The sequence below is a fragment of the Chenopodium album genome, chromosome 13 (genome assembly GCF_948465745.1).
Source record: "Chenopodium album chromosome 13, dcCheAlbu1.1, whole genome shotgun sequence".
Taxonomy (NCBI): Eukaryota; Viridiplantae; Streptophyta; class Magnoliopsida; order Caryophyllales; family Amaranthaceae; genus Chenopodium; species Chenopodium album.
Window position 1 is genome coordinate 38,037,010 of NC_137846.1, and position 21,204 is coordinate 38,058,213.

General features: G+C 35.2%; 1 protein-coding gene and 1 pseudogene across 1 annotated transcript; both read left to right on the forward strand.

Annotated features, from left to right (window-relative positions):
• The first annotated feature begins 9,294 nt into the window (after positions 1-9,294).
• Positions 9,295-14,577, forward strand: LOC145574746 (glycolate oxidase-like). Its single transcript, XM_081632599.1, has 12 exons — positions 9,295-9,451; positions 10,152-10,325; positions 10,414-10,538; positions 11,766-11,812; positions 12,536-12,613; positions 12,711-12,835; positions 12,922-12,988; positions 13,074-13,136; positions 13,306-13,375; positions 13,501-13,601; positions 13,715-13,819; positions 14,181-14,577. The coding sequence occupies exons 2-12, from the start codon at positions 10,189-10,191 to the stop codon at positions 14,370-14,372; spliced, it is 1,110 nt and encodes a 369-aa protein (XP_081488725.1). The 5' UTR covers positions 9,295-9,451; positions 10,152-10,188; the 3' UTR covers positions 14,373-14,577.
• A 1,810-nt stretch (positions 14,578-16,387) lies between these two features.
• Positions 16,388-20,053, forward strand: LOC145575477 (guanine nucleotide-binding protein-like NSN1; annotated as a pseudogene).
• Positions 20,054-21,204: the final 1,151 nt, after the last annotated feature.

Sequence of the window (21,204 nt, forward strand, 5' to 3'; positions counted from 1 at the left end):
TTATTTTATTTACTTCAACTTAATTTGTATTTACTTTTAGTACTTAGAAACTCAAGCTCACTTATCCAAGGATCAAAGGTATGATAGAAGGTTTTATAATCTTATACTACATATTTAAGCATTCATAGCAATTAGAGATTGTCAATAAGCATTCCTTAAGCTCACTTATCTAAGATTTAAAGATATAAACATGATGGTAAACTAATGCCCTGGTTTTTTTCTCAGTAATGTTTCCCCTATACTGAATAGTTGTTGTTGTCCCATGCTCTAATTTGACCCTTTCTTTTATAAGTTTACTAATTTGCTTTTGAGTAGATATAATTTACTTTTAAGTATAAACTCCGCCAGTGGGTTTCCCGCTGCCAGTCCCAAGCCTGGATAAAGGAGGAGGGTTACGGTAGGCCAGTGACAGCCAGTATAAAACTTCGTCACATCCCATGACATGAGCCAAACAGATATTTTCGTGGGGGCGTTCCCTACTCAGCGACGCGCTGCACTTCCTAGACCCGGGTGTAGTGATAAGTATGCAAGGGTTGCTAGGTCGTCGCCCAGAAGCGACGCGCCACATTGCCCGAGTGTGGTGTCAAATGAGCAAGGGCGTGCCATTGGGGCGTTCCCTACTGAGCGACGCGCTGCACTTCCCAGACCCGGGTGCAGTGATAAGTATGTAAGGGTTGCTAGGTCGTCGCCCAGAAGCGACGCGCCATATTGCCCAATTGTGGTGTTAAATAATCAAGGACTTGGAGTTGGGATCAGGAGGGAGCGTGGGAGAAAAGAATTTAGTTTGCGGATTGGTTCTTGGAATGTGGGGTCTCTTACGGGAAAATCAGCAGAATTGGTAGAAGTAATGAAAAGACGACGCGTGAACATCATGTGCCTCCAAGAGACAAGATGGACAGGAGAAGGAGCTCGAGGCTTGGTTTTGGGGTATAAGGTATGGTATGTTGGGCAAGAAACGAGCCACAGAACAAGGAATGGTGGAGCTAGGAACGGAGTTGGTGTGGTTCTCGATGAGAGGTTGGCAAAAGAGGTGATCGAGGTCTATCGGAAGAACGATAGGTTGATAAGGCTGAAGTTGCTATGTGGCAAGGAGATTGTGAATGTTATCAGTGCTTATGCTCCCCAAGTGGGTTTAGATGCAGAAGAGAAACGACAATTTTGGGAGGACCTAGACGAGGTGGTGCAGGGTGTCCACCACTCAGAGAAGTTATATATTGGAGGGGATCTAAATGGGCACGTTGGGGCGAGCCGAGATGGCTATGAGAGTGTCCATGGAGGCTTTGGGTATGGGCAGAGGGACGCCGGTGGTGAAGCTATTATGGATTTTGCCCAATCATATGATTTAATTTTGGCTAATACTTGGTTTAAGAAGAGGGATTCACACTTGATAACTTTTCGGAATGGAGCAAATGCAACTCAAATAGACTTCCTGCTCACAAGGAGCATAGATAGACAAAGTTGCATAAACTGTAAGGTTATCCCAGGGGAGAGTGTGGTCACCCAACACCGGCTATTGGTAATGACTATTCGTCTGAAAGAGAAGGCGAAGAAAAAAGTTAGACAAGAAGAACCAAGGATAAGATGGTGGACCCTAAGGGATGCAAAAGCTAAGGTTTTTACAGAAAAGGTAATTGAAGAAGCGGATTGGGATGGAGAGGTGGATCCGGACATGACCTGGTTACGAATGAAGAACTGTTTCCTAAGAGTGGCCAAAGAGGTCTTAGGGGAAGTAAGGGGAAGAACTTCGGTACAGAGAGATACTTCGTGGTGGAATGAAGAGGTGAAAGCAGTAATTAAGCAAAAAAGGGAATGCTATCAAGCCTTAGGAAAATGTAGGAGTGATGAAACCTTTGCAGCGTATAAGGAGGCTAAGAGTAAGGCAAAGGCAGCTGTTCGCCAAGCAAAAGAAAAGGCATATCAGGAGGTTTATGAAAAGCTTGATTCCAAGGAGGGAGAAAGGATCATTTATAAGATGGCAAAGAGAAGACAAGAGGCAAGGAAGGATATTGGCATGGTGAAGTGTGTCAAAGATAAGAACCAAATGGTCCTAGTGCAAGAGGAGGGCATCAAGGACAGGTGGAAGGGGTACTTCGATGAATTATTTAATGGAAGTAATGGAGTTGTGATAGGAGATACCTCTATGAGTGATGAAGAAATCAACATGGAGTATGTGCGAAGGATTAGGAGAGTAGAGGTGGAGATTGCACTGAGGAAGATGAAACCTAAGAAGGCGGTTGGCCCTGATGGGGTACCGATAGAGGTGTGGAGGTGTTTGGGTAAGATTGGTATTGATTGGTTAACAAACCTTTTCAACAAGATATGGACGGCTACAAGGATCCCACAAGATTGGAGGAAGAGCACCTTGGTCCCGGTTTATAAAAACAAAGGAGACGCTCAAGATTGTTCTAACTATCGAGGAATTAAGCTTATGAGCCATACTATGAAGTTGTGGGAAAGGGTGATTGAACAAAGGTTGAGGGCATGCACAAGCATTTCAGATAACCAATTTGGTTTTATGCCTGGGAGATCTACTATGGAGGCAATCCATTTGATAAGACAAATGATGGAGTTTTATAGGGTAAAGAAGAAAGATCTTCATATGGTCTTTATTGATTTAGAGAAGGCATATGACAAGGTGCCAAGAGAGATACTTTGGTGGGCAATGTTGAAGAAAGGTATCCCACGAAGGTATGTAGACCTAGTTAAGGATATGTATCGGGATGTGTCAACAAATGTGAGGACATGCGGAGGGTTGACAAAAGATTTCCCTATTACAATCGGATTGCATCAAGGGTCTGCATTAAGCCCTTTTCTTTTTGCAACGGTGCTAGACGAATTAACTAGACCAATTCAAGATGAGGTTCCATGGTGTATGCTGTTCGCAGATGATATCGTTTTGGTGGATGAGACTAAGGATGGGGTTAATGTCAAGTTGGAGCAATGGAGGCAAAGGTTGGAATCTAGAGGGTTTAAGCTAAGTCGGAGTAAGACTGAATATTTGGTATGTCGTTTTGGCACTCAGAGGGGGACAAGCAATGAAGTGGTGAGTTTGGATGGAAAGGATTTGACCATGAGTGAATGTTTTAAGTACCTAGGGTCGATCATCCAGAAGAATGGTGACATTGATCAAGACGTGACCCACAGGATTAAGTCAGGGTGGCTTAAATGGAGAGCGGCCACGGGAGTGCTATGCGACCGCAGCATTCCCTTAAAGTTGAAGGGAAAATTCTACAGGACTGCCATAAGACCAGTGTTGCTCTATGGTACAGAATGTTGGGCTTCTAAGAAAGAGCATATTAAAAAGATGGAGGTTACGGAAATGCGCATGTTAAGGTGGATGTGTGGAAACACTTTAAGAGATAGAATCAGAAATGAGGTTATTCGCAAGAAAGTAGGTGTGGCGGGCATTGTAGATAAATTAAGGGAAAATCGTCTGCGTTGGTTTGGACATGTAAGACGGAGACCCGAGGGTGCACCGGTGCGAAGAGTGGAAGAGTGGGACCCTGGAGGGATTAAACGAGGAAGAGGGAGACCAAAGATGACTTGGTTGGAAGGAGTGAGGAAGGATATGAAGTGCATGGATTTACGTGAGGATGAAGTTTTGGATCGTAAGGGATGGAGGAGAAAGATTTATGTTGATGACTACACGGAATAATCAAATTTGGTTCATGTTAGCCGACCCCACTTTTGGGATTAAGGCTTTGATTGATTGATTGATTGATTGATATAGACTATTTACTTTTGAGTTAATATTATTTATTTACTTTGATGCTATTTTAATTTACTTTTTAGCGCTTTTTATTTACTTTTAAGCTATTATGATTTACTTTTGAGATATAATTATTTACTTTTGATTTCTTTTCGAGCTATTTTAAATTACTTTAGAGATGATTTTTGAATTATTTTTTTATTTCTCTATTTACTTTTAAGATAGTTTGATTTACATTATGGTTTTTTTTTTTAATTTACTTTTGAATGTTATTTAGACAATATTTCTAACTAGCCAATACCTTTTTTATGCATCATTTATTTGTGATATTAGAGAAAGGTGAGATTGTTAGAAGTTGAAACAGAGCTTAGTTCTTGACATTTAGCTTATTTACTAGTACATAAACTTCTACTATTTTGATATTTACTTTTTTTTTTTTGATTTAATTTTAATATACTATGAATAACTTTAAAGTGTTATCATATTTACTTTTAGAGAACCTATGTAGGAATCGAACCTACACCTCTATGCATCCGCATAATGCTCTACCATTTGAGCTAATAGGTTTAGTTTAATGTCTTTTTTATTCACTTTATATTGGTTTTTTTTTGAAAATTTTCTTTTGAATTTATTTATTTACCTTAGAGTATTTTTATTTACTTTTATACACTCATTCCTCAAGAATTTTTTTTTTTTTTTTTTATCAAGGTTGCTACCCTGCCTGCCAAGGCTGCTGCTGCTGCAGCTGGTACCCTACCTGCCAAGGGTGTTGCTGCAGCTGCTAGCCCTGCCAAGGCTGCTGTTGCAGCTGGTGCCCTGCCTACCAAGGGTGCTGCTGCAGCTGCTAGCCCTGCCAAGGTTGTTGCTGCAACTGCTGCCCTGCCAAGGCTGCTGCTGCAGCTGCTTCCTTGCCATGGCTTGTTGCAATTTTTGTCATCTAACTTGGGGTTGAAGGGTTCTTTATTAAAACTATAGTTATCATATACCCAGAAATTTGAGGATTTTAATTTTGAAATGCAATTGAAAATTTAGTCTAAAAGGTAAAGAAAGAAAAACGGAATTTGAGAAATTTTGTAGATGAAATAATGAGTTGAAGTTTGTAATCATGCTTGAAAACAAAAACATTGGGAGAAAGAACAAAGAATGAAAAGACTGTGTTTAGGGATTTTTAAGAGAAGAAAACAGGGACAAAACCCTTATGACACCCAAAACATCATGCAACAACAAATATCAAATAAATAGATGTACTTCAACGAACAACTAATCCAATCTTGACAAACATTTTCAACTGCGAATTTGCAATCATTGAATATTAACAACAACAATTAACAGAAACACCAATTATCCAACCAGCAAATATGCACCAAACCACCATCAAACCAGCAATATCAGTCAAATATCATCAGACTAATTGAGCAAAGAAGAGACTTACAATCAAGCAATGAGCATGCATAAACCATGAAATTTCCCAAAATCAGATTTCATCAAGAACCATTGGACAATTGAACTCAGAAAAATCAAACTTGAGCAAAGTCTAATTACAAGGTGGACTGTATGAAAACACACTCACATTATTTTGAGGTAAATCCAAAAAGTATACTATGTTGTAGCATTTTGTCAAACATTTGGTGAGCATCAAAATATGTATTATACTTTTGGAGCAATATAGCTTACTTTTGCACAACTTTAGTTTACTTTAACACATTTTAATCTAATTGAATTGCTCGAGCTAGATCTATAAACCTAACAAATCTGATTGAAAAAAAAAATCATAGTAAAATATAATGAAATTATTACACTTATTAAGAATCGATTCATAGTTAAAGTATACCATGTACCATTGACAGTAAAAAAGAATATCTAGCGCATTCGATAATCCATCATGCTCACTTCAATGCGCAGCAAAAGTGAGCTTAATTTGCCTTGCTAATATATGAGCAGCAAAAGATAGCAATTTTTACAGCAAAAAATCGACTAACTAGATCAAACAACACATGATTCACAATCAAATATCGCAATTTTTGCAGTAAACAATTAAACAACACATAATCATACCTATTTTGAACTCGATTTGCATCACGAGCGAATAATTGAGAGTCATTGAAGAAGTTATGCGAACAAAATTCACCAAATTAAACGAGCAAACTTCAAATTTTAGCAAGATCTTGATGAATTTACAACAAATTGTTCTAATTTTGCTATATAATTTTTAAAATCAATGGATTTTGAAAAATTCGAACTCTAAATTCATTAAAAAAAGTTTTTAAAAAAAATCAAGAAAAATTCAAACTAGATACCTGTTTAGACATCGATTCTACAATTACTGGAGGTTTTCTAGTTCGTGGAGGAGAGAAATAGTGCTTGAGGATTAATGGCGGTGATCCATTTTCAGAGGAGAGAAAGAGAGCTTGAGGAGAGAGAAAATGCTTGAGCGCGCTTCAGTTTAAATCTTGGCCGTTCATTTAGTGCGTGTTTCTTGTTAGATCTGACGGTCCTCATAAGTTCCTAGTTCATATTATAGAATTGGTTTTCATTATAACTCGGTCATATATATATATATATATATATATATATATATATATATATATATTTTTGACTCTTTTATTAAACTCTTAAGAATATTGTATGAAAATTTGTACCCTAAAATTTGTTGTTTGCATATTTACCCTCATTAATGTTACTAACTACTAATGTTGTGACATAAAACCAAACTAAAACATTTTTTCGAGACAAGGCCAGCTTTGCGCGCGTATCGCGCACAATGCCACCCTAGTTGTTATATATATACATGCTATGATTGTGTGATGCTAGGATGTAATATACATGGCTATGTTGTGTGATGCCAGGATGTAAGCATGTTAGTGTGATTTGTTTACGCTTATATACTCAACATTGTTGATTGTGTGTTTGTATGTTTGTTTGGCCTTGTCTTTATCTTGGCCCTACGACGACCCATTTCTAATGGCGAGTAGTGAGGATAACATAAGAGAAGTTTTTCAGGTGATGAGGCATATTCATGTTGGGGCATAAGTGAAGAGCGAATCTTGCATGGTTTCCATAAGAATATGATATGTTTTACTTGCTTTAATTACTATTTATTAGCTTGTGAGGACTAACACACTGCTTTAACTATTGATGTGGGTTTTGAAAGGGCCTACAATGATTCCAAGTGGTAGTAGATTGACTTTGGTTTGAATTTACGTTCATTTGGTTTGACTTTTGAAGTTAGTTTTTATTGTGAATGGTTTTTGAAACAAGTCTTCCGCTATGTGTCTTTGATAATCGTCTTAGCCATTATCACAATGGCGGTAATATCTTAGAATTTCCTATTTCGTATTTTAAAAATGGCAAAAATAGGTATTCAAAAGGGAAGGAATTTCTAGGGTGTTACACTAGTCCGTACCTTTTAAAAAGGGTGACATAACGCTTATAAATATTGTTTGGACAATTATACCCTTTAAAATATTTATCTACATATTTGCCTAAAGGTAGTTGACTCTTTTATTGAATTCATAAGAATAGTGTATCGAAATTTGTACCTAAAATTTTATGTTTACATATTTTTCCCTCATTAATGTTACCAACTACTAATGTTAGTTGTGACATCAAACCAAATTAAAGGATTTTCACAAGACATGGCTAGCTTTGCGCGCACAAGCAAAGCCACCCTTGTATTTAGAAATATATCAATTGTATCTAATTACAAGTCCATAATCACGAAAAATAAATGTAGTTAACTTATATGCATATAGCAAATTAATTGTGACACTAATCTAACTTCTATGCATATAGCAAATTAATTGTGACACTAATCATGGATTTTAGAAAGAATAAAAAAGCAATCACATGCATTAGGAAAAATATCATCTTGTATGCTAAAATGCATATCAACATAGACACACGTCTCTGAGAGTGATGGATACCTCAAGTGGTTAGAGCTTCCTTTTTGGATCCAGAGAACCCGGGATCACATTCTCACCATCCTCCCTTGTGGCTCTCTAAATACCAAAAATAGACACATGTCATCTCTTAGTATGTCTTTTGTATTTTAATTATCTTCATGTATGTTTACTCCCTCCGTCTCATGATAGTCCATTTTCATTTTTTATGAGAATTAAAATGTGTTTGAAAAGAATTAAAAAGCAATCACACTTGAATTTAAATGTATTTAGTTATTTTTTTGTAAAACTAATCAATTAGATATACATATTTACTAAATTTAAGTCGATGGGATATGGGTTTTTTATGAACCTTTTAATTATACAAGGTCTTACTTCGTATTACTTGTTAATTCTAATTCCGGAACTCAATTAAGGACACATATTGAGTATACATTGCACAATACTAATTCTTTACTTTTAGTTACTTAAGTTATCCATATTACACTCCCTCCCTCTTTATAGTTCCCTCTAGGTTTTCTCCTTGGGAGGGTTTTTTTATTCCCTCTAGGGTTTTTCCCTTGGGAGGGTTTTTCTAGCCTCCATTGCTAGATTTTTCTTCTTTTTTTGAAGGTTTTCCTTCAATCTTCTCCTTCTCTCTCTTTCTCTTCATCTCTTTTCTTCTGATCTCAATTGTAAATTTTTGTAGGGGCTTCCATCGATATTTTTACCGGTGGTAAGCCCCAAAAAACTTTTTAATTGCTTTCAATAAAAGATCACATCTTTATGATGGAGTTTGATCTACTATTTTAATTTATTTGTTTGTTCGTCTGTCAAAGTTTGAAGATTTAGGGTTTCACAATCTCCAAAAGTGTCTAGAAGGCCATATGAGTTTTTTCACCCAAACAACTATTCATATGTGGATCTCAAGCCGAATTAGTGCTAACTCACAGATTGTATTGCTTCGGATGAAGATTTTTATAAAGGCGATCGTTGATCAAATCTGCAATGTAACTAGTTCTAAGGTGAATTGTATTTATATTGGAATTTTAGATTTCCTCGGAATTATTTGTAAGTGCCGTTTGGCTATCTTTCATTAATGAAATCCTTTCTCTTCTTGTCAAAAAAAAAAAAAAAAAAGTTATCCATATTACACATATCACATGTTATGGTCTCAAATCTCAATCAGGGGACCAAACCACTTGGGAAACTTCTCATAAACATATAAAAATAATAAAGTTGCACTTATTTTATTTTATATTTGAAAGTTAAAAAAGTTGCACTTCAAAGGGAATATACAAAAAACAAAAAAGAAATGAAAAAGAAATTGCACCATTAAGTATAAATTGTCCTTTTATGTGATGTCTTGTTCAACTGTTTTATATCTTGAGTGTCCAAAATTTAGAGGTTGACGGAAGAAGAGAACTAACAAACTCTAACCTACAAAAAAAAAAAAAAAAAAAAAAATCCAATTATTTTCTCATCCTTAAATAAATAATCCTTCGAATTTTTCTGGGATGTATTTATATATACTTAATTACTTTATTTTTTTTTATTTTTTATTTTTGATAATTCAATTTGAAAAACTCAGAAACACACATTTGTTTATGTGGATGAGATAAACTAAATTGCTAAGTTTAGGATTCGGCTTCAAATTCCCACCCTTCAATTTTCATAATCTAATCCTTTATCCTTTTTTTTTTTTTATTTTTGTCTTTATTATTCAGTTTTGTACTACACTTATTTTTATATCACAATATTTGTGCAACTTTTGTTTCTCTCTTTATATCTCTCAATAATTATTTGTCACCTCTGGGTTCCTTCACTCTCCCCAGAGTACCAACTTCAAGAGTTCAGTACTAAGGTTTGCCTTTAACTCTCTTTCAACACTTTATTTGATTCGTTCGGAATTAATTGTCATGTTAATAGTTGTTTGAATTTGTTACGTGACAACTAAATTCTGGCATATGTATTAAGGTTTATTAGCCTTTTTCTTATTGGGTCGTTAAGAAATAGTGTTTCATAAAGGATATTAATTTGTGCTTGATCTTTGTATTTTTGATTGTGTTTTAGAGTTGATTTTATGGATTTATTTTTGCATGTTTATTATTTTTTTTTTATTAATGGGTTTTAAATTAAATCCTGGTATAAAGCCTTAATCGATGGTTTTGATTCTTTCAAATTCATTGTATCAATGATTGCGAATTGAACAGATTTTAAATTTCCAAAGTTTTTTAATTTTTACTTTTATAACTTTTTACTCAATGAATGAATACTGATTACGGATTAATATTTTTGTTACAGTAGTTTACATTTGGCGATTCGTTTTCATGTATTGTTTGATATTGCCTTTGAAGGATGAATGATCTGTGTGAATTGAGACTATGTTACTCAGACTCGTGTTCGTGTCCATGTGTTAGACTTGACTTTTTAATGAAATTGGTTTAATTTAGTGTCAAAAGTCAGAGTGTTATCATCTGTTATGGATGTTGAAGTCAAATGAAAAGTTCGAGTAACATAATTAATAAATAAGAATATGGACTTGATAGATTGATTTTGTGCAGTTATTTGTTGGGGACTCTTAAGCTTATTTAGCCGAAAATGGAGATCACAAATGTCAATGAGTATGAGGCCATCGCGAAGCAGAAATTGCCCAAGATGGTGTATGACTACTATGCATCTGGTGCAGAGGACCAGTGGACTTTGGCTGAGAACAGAAATGCTTTCTCCAGGATCCTGTAAGCCTTACATGTTTACCTCACTTTTCGAGTTTTATGTGTGCTATTAATTCTTTGCTTAGTAGTAATAATCTGCACACTAATACAGGTTTCGTCCACGTATTCTTATTGATGTAACCAACATAGACATGACTACAACTGTCTTGGGATTCAAGATCTCAATGCCTATTATGATAGCCCCAACTGCCATGCAAAAGATGGCGCACCCTGAAGGTATACCATATTCATAAGCTTACTGTTAAGGTTAATGTTTCGGGATGTGCTGTGTGTTGAAATCAGCTAAAATAATACCTTAGCTTTGGCTCTATGATAAAATGGTTACAGTTGACATGTTGTATTAACCAACATAGGTTGTTTCAATGTTAACTCATTCTCTGTTAGATTATTGATATGTTCATGCAGTCCTCTGTAGATTTTCGTCTTTTTAATATGTATATCTACAAATTCTTCTAGTGTTAGACATCGTCTTCATTTCTTGATGGATTGTTTAGTATGAGTTCATATATCAAGGAATAGTTTCCAACTTGTGCGTTTTTATATCTGATATCCAAGCAATACATCTCAACTAAAAAGTAAGAGTGTGTGTCTATCAGAAGATTTGAAGGGAAGGGAAGAGTTGGGGAGGCAGAGTGATGACTTATCCCATTTCATCAATTCTTGACTTCCTGTAATCCCATCTCTATATATAGATGAGTGAGCACAAATGCCTTACATACTATCTTCTTCTAAAATCCTCGTCCAAATATGTGTCCTTACTTTCTGGGAAGCTGAATTCTTTCTTGTTATGCGCCAAACTGTAGACGGCCTTTAGAATTTGTTATTGTGCTATTGGCATACACATGTTTTTCATACTTGTCATTCCTCGCGCAATTTGTTTCAGGTGGATCTTGTACTTGGATAACACTTTAAAATTGAATGCCATATAGGCCTCCATCTTCTTGTTTGGCTATGTCTTTCTGAATAGTACAGGATACATGGTCAATGTATACTCGTCCACCTTGGGTTCGATCAGATGGATATATACAGCACCAAAGTTGTTTCCAAGAGTGTTTGCTTTCAATGCTTTTGTGGGTGTAGTGAACTAGTGATTCAATCATGTTCATTTATGTAATACCATTTCCCCTGCAGCTGACCAAATTCTACTGTAGGGAAGCTGTCAAAGTAGTAATGGTTTTTTGTGGGTGTAGTGACTCAATCACGGTCATGTCAGTAATGTAATACCACTACTCCTGCAGTTGGCCAATTTTTACTGTTGAATAGTAGAAACTGTCAGGGTGGTCTCACCAAGTGAATATCCATTGTACATTACTCTAGACGACCTTTTTATAGTGTTTTTGATATTTGCTTCCATTGAATGTGATTCAGTGTCACAATATGAACTAAGCAGTCATATAAAATTGATTGCATACTAACGTTATCACTTCTGATTGGATCATGAAGGGGAGTATGCAACTGCCAGGGCAGCGTCATCAGCTGGAACTATCATGGTATGACTTAATCCCATCTCTGAACTTATATATGGATAGAATTCTGCTCTACTCCTCTATCACTCTTCATCATAGTTTGTTGAACTGGATTTGAACCAAATTTCTAAATTGGCAGCTTATAAATTACTTATAAGATTCCTTTTTTTTTTTAAAAAAAAAAAACAGATTCAGATTCCTTTTATTATTTCATTAATATTGCTCTTTTTTTAATAAGTGTTGCCTTTGCTCTTTTGATTCTATTGCTCTTTTGATTCTATCATGAAAATGATAACAGTGCTAATGAAGTAAATACTAACAGATTGACTTGCTCCAATATCCTAACAAGAGTTGACAGTATTTAAACAATGTAAAACTGCTTTATATATTCATAAATCGATATTAGTTGAAAAGCCATTTCTAACCCTTGTGAAAATTGTCAATGGCCTATATAAAAATAAATAAATAAATAAATAAAAGAAGTAAATTTTTCTAAGCCTTCATTTTAAAAAGTATACAGTAACAACTAATGAGGGCAAAAAAACCTTGAAAATCCTAATGCAGTGATCTGCAGACATTTTACTTTCGTATTTCATAATTTACTGTAAAGGCGGTCTGTTAGGAACTGGTTTAATGGACCCAAAGCAGTAGCCTAAGACTCAAGATGACTGATTTCCCTGTCAGGCTTCATATTTCTGTAACTATGTTCCTTGTGTAAAATTATATTTTCCATACTTCTCGTTTCAGACACTGTCTTCATGGGCTACATCAAGTGTGGAAGAGGTTGCCTCAACTGGACCAGGCATCCGATTTTTCCAGCTCTATGTAAGCTTACAACATCTACCTCTAATCTTGTACTCCTATTAGCTGTCAATAGAACAGTGCTTTCGGGATTAACTTGGTTCTTTGTTTCGATATTCAGGTATACAAGGACAGGAATGTAGTTGCTCAACTTGTGCGAAGAGCTGAAAGGGCTGGCTTCAAGGCTATTGCTCTTACTGTTGACACACCCCGATTGGGGCGTAGAGAAGCTGATATCAAGAACAGGTATTAAACAAGGAATCAGATTCTCTAGTTCCTTAGGAAATGATTTAGGGTCTTCTATGATTTTAACTTGAATTTTTTTTTTTCAGGTTTGTTTTACCACCTTTTCTAACATTGAAGAACTTTGAGGGTCTTGATCTCGGCAAAATGGACCAGGTAAGTGTCAGACATAAAATGTTGGGAACAAAGCACTTTGAATTTCCTATGTGATTTGTCTCTAATTTTTTTTGCTGTTGTGCAGGCAAATGACTCTGGCCTTGCCTCATATGTTGCTGGTCAGATTGATCGGTCCCTGAGCTGGAAGGTAATGCTGGATTGGTAAACTTTGTATGAAATGTTTTTAGTGTATATATTCTGTGGTTCGATTTTATAGTACAGGAACTGAAAATTATTCTAAGGATGGCTAGAAGACAGATTAAACTCAAGATAACTTTGAATTAGTTCTCTAATTAATGTGTGTGTAAATTAAACAGGATGTGAAGTGGCTTCAGACAATCACCAGCCTCCCCATCCTTGTCAAGGGTGTACTTACAGCTGAAGATGGTAAGATGTCGACCTTTTTTTCATGATCTATATGCTTTTCTTTCCTCGTTTTATCTTTTCACTACCCGTAATTTCTAGTCTTCTTAACCGTAACCGATCTTATATTCCATTTCTTTAATTTTTAGCAAGACTTGCCGTTCAACATGGGGCAGCAGGAATTATCGTATCCAACCATGGAGCACGCCAGCTTGATTATGTTCCTGCTACTATAATGGCTCTTGAAGAGGTAAATTATATTCTCTAAAATCTAGATGATGTAATACTGGTTTTGGAGTAGGGATCGTAAGTCAATTGATTATTATATTTTCTTACATGGTGACAACTACCTGAACTCTGCAGGTTGTTAAAGCAGCACAAGGTCGTATTCCCGTGTTCTTGGATGGTGGTGTTCGTCGTGGAACTGACGTTTTCAAAGCATTGGCACTGGGCGCCTCTGGTGTATTTGTAAGTACAGTTAGATGCACTAGTGATCAACTGCTGATATTTTGAATGTTTACCTGTACTTATTGCATCTTGCTCTATTATTTTCACCATTCATAAAGTACTTCAAGAAAAAATTAAGATTAGCTTCAGTAAGTTTTATCATGCTACCGAATTTCAATTCTCAACTAAATGAACTAATGTAAGCTGGCCTAACAAGTTCATGTAAGTTTAGACTTCGGACGAGTTTTAAATGAGTTGAGCTGTCAATTCAATTGGGGACATCTTTCTGCTACATTGTTTTCTTTTCCTCTTCTTCTGCCTACTTTCATCAGTTCAATAATTATACAATGTAGTACTAATTCATTGATGGCTGTCAATTCAGATTGGAAGGCCTGTGGTGTTCTCCCTCGCTGCAGAAGGAGAGACTGGTGTTAAGAAGGTCCTTCAAATGATGCGCGAAGAGTTTGAGCTGACTATGGCACTGAGTGGTTGTCGTTCCCTTAAAGAAATCTCGCGCAGCCACATTGTTGCTGACTGGGACACTTCTGGGTCTCGTGCTACTGCCAGATTATAAGATTAATGTGCACAAATAATTAAAGCTATATTGAGCAAGGGAAATGTAACAGCATATCCATAAGTTTGCTTGTTGGTGTTTTTTTTTTTTTTTTTTTTTTTCAACTAAAAAGTGCCCTCTATTCGGTCGAAGAACTTTCATTTTTGATTTGCGACTGTCAATGGATGTTTATGTATTTTTGAATGGCTACTCTGCCTTCATTGTATATTCTTCTTATATTCCTCTTTTTAAAATAAGATAGTACTTTCATATATCAATATATGCCTTGTAGTAATGGCTGATCCCCGGATTAAACAAGTTGGAAATGTAAAAAATATTTAGGTAAGAGCTACTGAAGCATTGGTTCTAGAGTATCTATATACATCATATAAACTTCTACTTCCTTTCGTTCCTGATAAATTTTTGTTGGAGACGGCAGAAGTAGAATGGGTATTAGAATTGAGAATAAGATATTTATTGAAAATAACATCAGTAATCAAGATACTATAAGATCTTGTTAGACCAACCTAGTGGAGGTTACAGTAGAGCAACTCCAATGGTTGTAGTTAGGGACTTGCTTGTAATTTCATTAATTCCCTAGCTACTAGCTTGACCATTGGAGCTAGAAAACTCAATTAGCTTGGCTAAGAAAATTAGCTTTGCCAAGCTAATTTGCTTGAGGATTAAACTTGCCAAAATAAAATGCTCATTGCACCAATTAAACTCTTTCCATGTAATTTCTATCCAACAATTACTAATATGAGCTAATAGCTAGCCATTGGAGCAAAAAGTAGCTAAAATGATAATTAGGTTAAAAGCTTATGTGGCATGACAAGCTAATTGTCAAATTAGCTTGCCATTAAAGTTGCTCTAATGGTAAAATTCAAACCTACAACCCGTCAAAAAAAAAAAAAAAAAAAAAAAAAAAATTCAAACCTACAAACCCTACAAACTTTAACAACACAACCTAGATTCGTAAGGCTATGTGCATACCATTTCATTTAGCACCAAAATGTAGACATCCAGATAGTTGATGAATCCATTGATATACCACTACTAGCTTCTTAACAAGATTCAAAAACTGAGCTCAGATTTTCGAGCACCAGCTAAACACTGTCTTACAACATATCCAACACTCAATACATAGTCCTTGGGAGTTGTTCTTTTCAACTTATCTTGAATACTTGTTACTAATTCTTGTCTCTAATCACACTAAAAACATTCAGATCATACCAGATTAAAACTTTAATGATTATCCAGAACACAGAAGAAGAAATGGACTAATATCTTAGTATCATAAGGGTATTCTAGCTAGTCAAAATGTAAAAACATCAATTACATGGAAGCAGAACTAGTATTGCTACAAGTTATAGTCTAAGGTTGGGCAATCTTATTGTGTCCGTGTTCGAAATTTAAAAGGTTGGAAAACCTCAACAATAACCCGGCCTATTTAATAAACGTGTCATGTCGTGTTGATCTGTTTAATTAAACGTGTTAGAAATCCTTGACACTTTAACCCAATATTTCGCACCCGATTCATATCGTGTTGTCGTGTTGTGTCAACTTTTACCAGCTCTAAATTTTACTAGTAGCCTTTTTATCTAGGGGTGTCAATTCGGATGATCGGATCAGATCTAATATGGTCGGGTCAATTTTTAAAGTTTAGTCCTACTAAATTGTTATGTTCACGCGAGTCCAAATCTAAATCGAATATTTTTCGGAACGGTTTTGGATCGGATTAGATCGGGTGTGCTTTTGACACCTCTAGTAGTTTTATCACCAAAGTGTACAATCCATTCAATGCTGCCCATAGCCCTAAAAACTTTATGTGAATATTTTTGAAGGACATTCAAAATTAGAATACCATTGGCAACATTTAAGCACCACCGAAGCATAAACCCTAACCCCTAACTCTTCTCTCTCTGTCTTTCTCACACAGAACGACCGCCATACTCCCTCAAATAACTATTTTCCTCTTTTTTTTTTTTTTTTTTTTTTTTTTTTTTTTTTCACTTCATTATTTATATAATCCAAAAATGCTGAAGAAAAGCAAAAGTAAGCTTAACCCACTAATTATAAACCCCTTAATTTTTCAGGGTTGTTAATAAAAATTCTTAATTTTTCAGGGTTGTTGATAAAAATTCTAACTTTGATTTGATTTTTATTGCAGAGAGTAAGAAGTATAAGATTAAAAAGAAAGTGAAAGAGCATCGCAAGAAGAAAGCTAAAGAAGCAAAAAAAAACTTGGAATTAATAAGAAGAATAAGATTGAAAAGGAACCTTGTATTCCTAATGACTGGCCTTTTAAGGAGCAAGAGCTTAAGGCTCTCGAGGTTCGCCGTGCTAAGGTCATAGAAGAATTGGAGCAGAAGAGAGCTGCCCGTAAAGAAAGGGTATGTGATTTTAATTTGTTTTTATGATAGTAATTTCTAAGCTTTTCATTGTAATTATTGGTAACTAGATGAAGCCCGTTGTTTGAATTTTTAAAAATATTTTTTTTTTGTTATATTTATGTGCTAAAATTTGTTACATATTTAGATAAAATTTCTAATATCAAAAGATAATATTTTATATTTAATTAATTTAAACTTAAAAATATCATTTGCCAATTTTGTTTGCGTGACATTTGAATTAATTTATTGTAAAAGAAATTAATAATCTCTTATTTAATTGGTTACAACTAAAATTTATAATCTTACATGGTGTGCTAAGAAAATTGTATGATGCACGGTTTGTTTGAATTTTTTGAAATAATTTTTTTTATATATATATATTTATGTGCTAAAATTTGTTATATATTTAGATAAAATTCCTAATATCAAAAGATAATATTTTATATTTTTAATTAATTTAAGGTGGGAAATCTCATTCGCCAATTTTGCTTATGTGTTATTTAAATTATTTAATTTTAAAAAAAATTAATAATCTCGTATTAATTGGCTACCACTAAAATTTATTATCCTATATGGCGCACTGAAAAAATTAAATTCTACGTGGCTCTCTAAAAGCTCGGGAAAAAACTTCCTCTTATATATATATATATATATATATATATATATATATATAATATATATATATATATATATATATATTAGATTATGGTGTATTGTATTTTATCAACAAAATAATTATGGTGTATGGTAATGTTGTTTAATGTTGCACAATGTAATTATATGTGTTATGTTAAGTTACTTGACAATTGGACCTGGTGATGACAATTGGACATTTACATTTAAGAAACAAAATCGTGCAAAATTGTATATTATATGGCCAAACCTCAGCTCATTAACATAGTTATGCATTGATTTGAAGTGGTGATAGAATCAATTTATTTGGCCCGGGTTTTGTTGATGATTTGGGTGAAGCTTTGGCTGTGGTAATTGAGTGGGTGTTTAGTGTTTGATAAGTTTGGGTGCCTTGTGTGGTGGGCATTTTAAACGCTTTATTTCTCATTCAATTAAAATTGGAATTAAGGTGCATGCTTTGTTGACTTGTCGTGGAGGAAGAGTTTGGAGTACAATCGACTAGTATATATGGTGTAAACTAGTTGATTAGCTTAGCTACTTTGGAATGCATATTTTTGGGGTCTCCTGATAGAGTTGATCTTGTTGTGATGCTATGGTTGATGAATGTGGAGAGCAAGAAACTAACAGAATTTAATATCTAAGGTGAAGGGGGATAAGAAAGATACACCATTGAAGAAAGTAAAGAAAAAGTTGGTTTATAAAATATTCCTGAGATGCTATTGCCGATGATTGGACGTGGGCTAAACACTTACGGAGTATTTTTTATCATGCACATAGCAATTTAACTGGATGTAAAATTCTTTGGGGAGCTATTTGCCCTTCTAATCCCCTTCCACCAGTTCCATGTTCGTGTCTGTGTGTTTGGAGGATTGGACGGAGAAAAGGGGAGAAGGACATTGCACAACCATTTAGCATGTTGTTGGCTAGGCTTCTTGGTACCTTTTTCGTTTTGATGTTGGTTGGTTGACCAAAATGTAGCTTGACTTAGGCAGGTCTAATTTCCTTCAGTATGCTAGCAGAACTTTTGACCCACCCCTTCCCCTGGATAGTGTTGTATAGAGTACAATTGTACATTGTTGGTTGATTGGTCTTCATAGACAAAGTTTACACTGTAAGCATGGTTGCTTTTTATAGTGAAAATGAAAATTGGGAGGTATCATGTATATGTAAGCTGATATGTTCTGATGCTTCCATAAATATTTGTAGGCTCAGAAAAGAAAGTTAGGATTACTCAAGGACAACACTGCTAACATTGAGGTTGCAGCAGCCTGTTGAGGAGGAAAAAGGATTGGATCCTGCCAAAGAATTCATTAAAAACCGAGGTATGTGAGGTTTGTAAAACAAGAGAGTTTACTACAACTTTAAACATATGTGTAGTTCTTGCAGATAAATGATTTTGAGTTTTATGCAGATAATTCTTACAGGGCGTTTTACAAGGAGCTAGTCAAGGTTATTGAGGCATCTGATGTTATTTTGGAAGTTCTTGGTGCTCGTGATCCCCTTGGTACTAGATTTGTAGATATGGAGAAATTTGTTCTTAACTCAGGTCTCAATAAGAAGCTTGTTTCGCTGTTGAACAAAATCGGTACGTCTTTCTCTTAGCTACTTGATGTTTTGCTGTAAAGACTAGTTGTCCATTATGGAGTCCAAGTGTGCTGGCTTTTTGCTTGTCAGTTGCTCTGAAAACTTAATGCATGTTCAAATTAGTTTTTGAGGCGGATGGTTATTGTTTAGGGGGTTTGTGGTGGTTCCTGGTAGATCATAAATTTGAACTAAACCTTGGCCCCAATATTATGTATTACATATTGGATTCATTCAATCTGTTATGTGTCTCTGAGGTTGAGGGGTTGTTTTAGTCTCTAGCACAATATATACTCTTGTTTTGCTAAGGGATCACACCCAGCTGGTGTCATTTTATCTCAATGTGCTATGTACCTGAAGATTTAGATGGTAGTTTCCCGCCCATATGTTCCCTCAGGTTTAAGCTATTTCATATTGAAGAAAGCTATGGTTTGTCTGTCGTATTCTAAACTGTTGCCTATGTATCAGATCTTGTACCTTGTGAAGCAGATGAAAAATGGCTAAAATATCTTAGAGAAGAACTATCAGCAATGGTTTTAAGTGCAGCACCCTAGAGCAAAGATCAAACTTGGGGTGGAAGTCCTTAAAAGCTGCAAAACCTAGCAACATTTTGCAGACTAGTGACTGTCTTGGAGCAGATATTCTATTAAGTTGCTTAAAAATTATTCAAGGAGTCACGAGGTACGAATTAGAAGTCCGTGAAACTTTTTTAGATTGCCGGCCATCAATCATTGATGTTTAATATGAGTATTTTAGTACTGTGTGATCCTTAACAAGCCATCTTATCATAATCATTGTTGGTTCTCTGTTGTTCTGGGGCCTTTGCAGATTGAAAAGTCAATAACTGTTGGGATTATGGGGCTTCCCAATGTTGGCAAGAGTAGTCTCATCAATACTTTGAACTTTGAAGAGAAGCCATGTCGCTAATGCTGGTGCGACTCCTGGATTAACTAGGTCACTGCAAGAAGCTCAGTTGGAGATTGTCCTGGAGTTATGCTTAAATCTGGGCAAAGTGATGCAACCGTTGCCCTTTGAAATTGCAAAAAAATTGAAAAGCCTGAAGATCCTATTGCACAAGGTTACTATTTTCTATAAGTCTCCTCTTGATTTTTGCTTTTATTAGTTTAATATTATGATCTAACAAGCTGAATGGGTTTGATACACTTCTGTGCTGATAGCCTAAAATAATACGAAGTAATTTTTTATGGTCTGTTTGGTAGCCAACTATAAATAGTGGAATGGGAATGAAGTATAATTGACAAGCAAATTAAGATCCCTTTTTATCGGTCACAGATTCTAAAATCAAATGAAAAGTTCGAGTAACATTATTAATAAATATGAATATGGACTTGACAGATTGTTTTTGTGCAGGTATTTGCTGGGGACTTTTTAGCTTTTTTAGCCGAAAATAGAGATCACAAATGTCAATGAGTGGTTGTTGCTCCCTTAAAGAAATCTCGTGCAGCCATGTTGTTGCTGGACGTTTCTGGGTCTTGTGCTACTGCCAGATTATAAGATTAATGTGCACAAATAATGAAAGCTATATTGAGCAAGGGAAATGTAACAGCATATCTATAAGTTTGCTTGTTTGTGTTTTTTTTTTTTCAACTAAAAAGCGCCTTCTATTCAGTCGAAGAACTTTACATTTTTGATTTGCGACTGTCAGTGGATGCTTATGTATTTTTGAATGGCTACTCTGCCTTCATTGTATATTCTTCCTATATACCTCAGATTAAACGAGCAGGAAATGTAAAATTATTTCCGTAAGAGCTACTAAAGCATTGGTTCTAAACTTCTCAAGTATTATATACTTTGTATAAACTTCTACTTCCTTTCGTTCCTAATAAATTCTTGTTGGAAACAACTGAAGTATAATGGGTATTAGAAAAAAAACTAGATAGTTGCTTGAGACCTACTGCTAAATTCACTCAATATATACAAGTATACAAATTATTCTGAACAAAACAATTGTATTTTCATTGATTTGTTAGAGCAACTATAATGGTTGGCTAATTCTTTTAATAGCTTGTTGTTTAGGGTAAAAATATCCTTGGCATGTGGACCAAGCTGATGCGACACGTGTCCCTAAGATCAGCGCTCAACGAGCCAATTGGAGCATGACACGTGCCACTCAATGATAGAAGGGAAAAACGGGCTTCAAGCCCATAACCCTAGAAATCGTGAAACGGTGAGAAGCCTATCTACTTAGGTTAAATGACCTAATAGGCACCAATGCACCATAAATA